This window comes from Pinus tabuliformis, chromosome 3_2, assembly GCF_031772625.1.
Source record: "Pinus tabuliformis cultivar Carrire ecotype Pingquan chromosome 3_2, CPIR1, whole genome shotgun sequence".
Lineage (NCBI taxonomy): Eukaryota > Viridiplantae > Streptophyta > Pinopsida > Pinales > Pinaceae > Pinus > Pinus tabuliformis.
In genome coordinates, this window is record NC_142302.1 from 708268019 (window position 1) to 708273039 (window position 5021).

Sequence of the window (5021 nt, forward strand, 5' to 3'; positions counted from 1 at the left end):
GTTGAGGAACAAGCAGAGATACACAATGGCGAGCAATGGACCCTAGTCCAGAAAGCATCGTAGTAAAATAAAAAAAAAGGGTAGGGGGAAAGTCACTCAGAAGGAGGCCCCCAACAACTCCAAACCCACCAAAGAAAGGGGTTCAAACCCAAATGAAAAAGAAAGTAGTCAGACCCAACCCTCATAAATAATCCCAGAAAACGTAGACCAGGAAGGAACATCCAACTTCAACAAAGAAGACGAAGAAGCAGGCCACCCAGAGGCTTCCAAAGGCAGCCCCTCCAATCCCTCATATGCAAAAGTCACAAGGAAAAAGCCAGCAGATAGCTCAGGATCATCGAAGGACGAGATCTACGAGCGTCCGTCAAAAAGAGCCAGAAGGAAATCCCATAAAGAAGCAAGGGAGGAGGAGGCTGAAAGACTTAAAACTCAAGGCAGCCAGCCCACGATAGAGATGTCTATTGGGAGAAATACCAGAACAAGGCCTCCTAAGGGAGGATCCCTCCCCCCATCTGGTAAATAATGCGTCTTGTCTCTTGGAACTGTAGAGGTCTGGGGACCCACATGAAAATAGAAGCAGTCAAGGATCTACTGAAAATCGAACCACCAGATATTCTCATGCTCCAAGAGACAAAAATCGAAGGGCAAGCCCTCCTCGACATCAGTAAGGTGAAGTGGAAGAAAAACGCAGGCAAAGCAGTAAGCTCAAGGGGCTCTTCAGGGGGGTTGGCTACCCTATGGATAGAAGATATCTTCCACCTAAACAACTCCTTCGAAACTCAGCATTGGATCTTCACATAATTAAAACATTATGCAAGTAAGTTGACTATCTCACTCTTCAATCTTTATGTTCTAGTTCTTTACTCTGAAAAAAGAGAATGTTGGAATTCCCTCCTAGCATTCTTAGAGCAGCATAACCCCAATAACATAATCCTTGCTGGAGATCTGAACATAGTTCTGAAGCCCAAAGAAAAGAGAGGGGGCAATAGCAGTAGAGACCATTTGCTGCCTTTTGTGGAAGATCTCATCCAGCAATGGGACCTCCTTGATTTTAGCCCAATAAGAGGTCTCTATACATGGACAAATAACAGGACAAGGGAGGAACACATATCTGCTCGTCTGGACAGATTCTTAGTTCAAAGCTCGCTAATGATGAACAACAAGATAATCAATACAAAAATCCTCCCCAAATTAACGTTAGACCATAAGCTCATTCAGCTACTCTTGGAGGATGAAGAAGACTTGGGTCCTCTTCCTTTTTGCTTCATCCCCCTCTAGATTGAAAGGGATGGTTTCTTGGAAATAGTGAAAGAATCTTGGGCCAAACCAATCTCAAGATCACCATGTTATGTTTGGGAGCAAAAGCTCAAGGCAGCAAAACAAGCCTTGAAAGAGTGGATAAAAAAACCCACTTCAAATCCAACCATCTAAAGGAAAGAAATAGTGCAAACTTTGAAGGACATACAAGCTGAAATGGAACACAATGATATCACCTCAGATATGATAGGCAAAGAGGTAGAAGCCCAACGCTCTTCCTTCTGCTCCTTTAGAATGGAAGAAGAGTACTGGAGAATCAAATCTCGTAGCTTGTGGTTGAAGGCTGGGGATCGAAACACCTCTTTCTTTCATCGCCAATATAGAGCTAGACTCTCATGTAATCATATTTCGAAAATCAAAACTGAAGAAGGGCATATCTACAAAGGGTTTGCACAAATAAAAGAGGTAGCAGAAAGTCACTTCAAAAAGCTTTTTACTACAGGGACACAAGGCAGCGAGGAAGACTCAGCGGAGCTCCTCTCAAACATCCCTTTCCTTGTCAGCTCAGAAGACAATCATTCTCCCATCAAATCCTTCATGGAGGAAGAAATAATTATTTGGTCTATGGAACCTGATAAGGCTCTTGGGCCTGACGGGTCCACCATTCACTTCTACAAGATTTGCTAGGATACCATTAAATATGACCTCCAGAAAATGATGAGAGGGTTCCAGAAGAAATCTAAGATAGGAGGAGGAACGAATTCCACCTACCTTGCACTAATTCCAAAAGAGGCCAACCTAGAAACCTTTTCCAGATTCAGACCCATATCTCTATGTAACGCCTCCTACAAAATTTTTATCGAGCTATTGGCAAACAAAATTAAACCATTACTCAAAAGGCTCATCTCCTCCTCCCAAGGAGGATTTGTTGAAGGTAGACACATCTTGGATAATGTCATCCAAGTGCAGGAGACAATTCACTCAAGTAAACAACGAAAAGAAAAAGGAATGTTGATAAAACTAGACATGGTGAATGCTTTTGATAGGGTTAATCACACCTTCCTCATCAAAGTCTTACACTCCTTCAAGTTCTCGAACCAGTTTGTGAATCTTATAAAAGCTTGTATTGACAATCCCTAGATTTCCCCCCTGGTTAATGGGTGCCCTACTGGCTTCTTTCATGCCTAGAGAGGCCTTAGGTATGGTTGCCCCCTCTCTCCTTTTCTGTACATTATGTTGGCTGAATCTCTGAGCAGAAAGCTCACTGCTGAGAGAGATGTTGGGTCACTACCTGGCCTCAGAATTTCCCATGGCATAGATCCCTTAAACCATGCCCTGTTTGCGGATGACTCTATTCTTCTCAGAGGAGCCTCTCTCAGAATTGCAATGGCGTTTGACTCAATCCTCAAATGCTATTGCAGGGTAATAGGAGCCTTGGTAAGTGAAATAAAGAGTGAAATTTATGGCTGCAATATGGAACAGCAAGAGCTCATGAGCGTATCTCAGATCTTGGGCATTAAAGCCTATGCAAAATGGGACAAGATCAAATACATGTGTTTGCCCATTACAAATGGAATTAACAAAAGGGATCTGTGGAGCGACATTATCAGCAAAATCAAAACAAAGATCTCATCTTGGGGAGGCTACTGGTTAACAAAAGGAGGAAAAGTAATTCTTATTAAAACTCTGTTGTCTGCGTTGCCAATTTACCAAGTTGCTTTTCTTCTTGCTCCTAAAAATGTGATGGATCAAATATCTAAACTCCTGAGGGATTTTCTATGGCAAGGGGGGAAAGGGAATCAGGAAAAAATTCACCTGATCAACTGGGACACAGTCAAAAGAGACATCACAGAGGGCGGTTTACAGATTCGCGATCTTGCGATGGTTAACCTTGTGCTTGGTGGCAAAATCTTGTGGAAATTGCAGTGTCATCCACAGCACCTGGTCAGTCAATCACTCTTGCAAAAGTACGTAGATGGTCTTGCGCTATGGAATCTGCAAGCCTGCATCTCAGTTAACTACTCCCAAACCTGGAATTTATGCCGAAAAAGTCTACACTTCTTCAGAGAGAAGGTGTATCGCGTGCCCGGAAATGGAAAGAAAACCTCTTTATGGGACGATCGCATTATGGATCATGCTCTGCTATCTGAGTCTGAAGACGTAGCAGATATTAAGGAGTGGATCCAACGCGCTGGCATCAATAGCGTCTATGATCTTTCTAGGTGGGACAACAAAGGCAATTGGTGTTGCTGGGACTTCCACGGTGTCCCTGTTAGACTCTTGCAGCAACAAATCCAGCTCATTGAATTGCTTGAAGAGGCAGCACCAGTTCATCGAAGCATGAAGGACGCATGGGGATGGGAACACTCAGGAAGGTATACCATAGCTATTGGTTACAGTGCCCTTCACCCAACAAAAATTAGCAATCATTCGCCCAGTGTCTGGAAAAAATTATGGGATCCTGGAGGTCTTCCCAAAGTCAATTTTTTTTTTGGATTTTGGTGCATAACAGAGTCCTAATAGGAGAAAATCTGGCCAAGAGAAGCTACGCAGGACCGCATAGATGTGCCCTCTACAAAAGCAATACTGAAACAACTAAACACCTCTTTATTGACTGCTATTTTGTTATAGAAGTATGGGGCTACATTCTCCATGAACTCCAGATTGCCCCCCCGGGCCATGATTCTGTAGCAGAGTTATTTGCCTCATGGAGCCACCTATATCCCCACAATATTCCCACTAAATCTCTATGGAACAGAATTTGGATCGCCATCCCCAAATACATATGTTGGCAAATTTGGTTGACCCGGAATGAACAGATTTTCAAAGAAATCTCTTATACTCCCTTGAAAGTAGCAACCAAAGCAAAATCCCTCCTTTTAGAAGTAGTCCAACAATCTTACTTTAAAGAAGACCTCACTCTCCTTCCTGAAGAAAAGAGATGGTTGGATTCTCTTTCCCCTCTGCCTCGAAAGCTCCCCTTGGTCCCCCCCATTGCAAACCTTGAATGGCGAAAAAGAGATTCTGACATCACTTTCCAAGATTGGTGGAGGCAACAACATCTAACCTCGATTTTCTTTGATGGGGCTTCCAAAGGGAACCCCGGTAACCCCGGTGCTGCTGGAGCAGGGGGTATTATGTACTCTCCAGATGGCTCAAGAATGGATTGCTTTTGCTCGGGTATTGAGCAAAAAACCAACAATCAAGTGGAGATTCTAACTCTCCTCAAAGCATGCCAAATTGCAAGGGAAAGAGGCATAAAAGACTTTCAAGCATTTGGAGACTCATAAATACTAATCAAAAAACTCAATACGGAGGAATTGTGAAATAATGCAAGCCTCAACAAAATTCTCAGCAGATTAAAGAGAACCCTCCTTGAATTCGACACCTACAAACTCTACCACATTCTAAGGAATTCGAACAGTGAAGCAGACCTCATAGCATTAAAGGGTGCGCTCTTCAGAAGGGACAACTCAACATTAATGACGAGATATCATACCAATCTTGCTTCTCTTGACAGAATTGTAATCCATCTTAGAATAAGAAAGAGGATAAGGAGAATTGTACTCTTGGTTGTTTAGGCTTTGGCCCAACCATCTACCTTCAAATAAATAAAATAACATACCCGTTTCAGTTATAAAAAAAAAGTGTAAATGTGCAAACTTAGTATTGATTACTACCCACCAAAAATTTATGCAAGTCCTTCCCTTAGTAAATTAAATTTTCCACTTCATATTTCAATTTGAAATTTTTCCAAAAACATA

At 42.4% G+C, this 5021-nt stretch overlaps 1 protein-coding gene across 1 annotated transcript; it reads left to right on the top strand.

Annotated features, from left to right (window-relative positions):
- The first annotated feature begins 2490 nt into the window (after positions 1-2490).
- Positions 2491-4547, top strand: LOC149182613 (uncharacterized). The gene is made up of 2 exons (XM_089414612.1): positions 2491-3632; positions 3770-4547. Exons 1-2 carry the CDS (start codon positions 2491-2493, stop codon positions 4545-4547), a joined length of 1920 nt encoding a protein of 639 aa, XP_089270738.1.
- The last annotated feature ends 474 nt before the right edge of the window (positions 4548-5021 follow it).

Coding starts and splice junctions, on each gene's coding strand:
- LOC149182613 (XM_089414612.1), top strand. CDS start 2,491: ATGTTGGCTGAATCTCTGAGCAGAAAGCTCACTGCTGAGAGAGATGTT. Junction 3,633..3,769: donor GGATGGGAACACTCAGGAAG/GTATACCATAGC, acceptor GGTGCATAACAG/AGTCCTAATAGGAGAAAATC.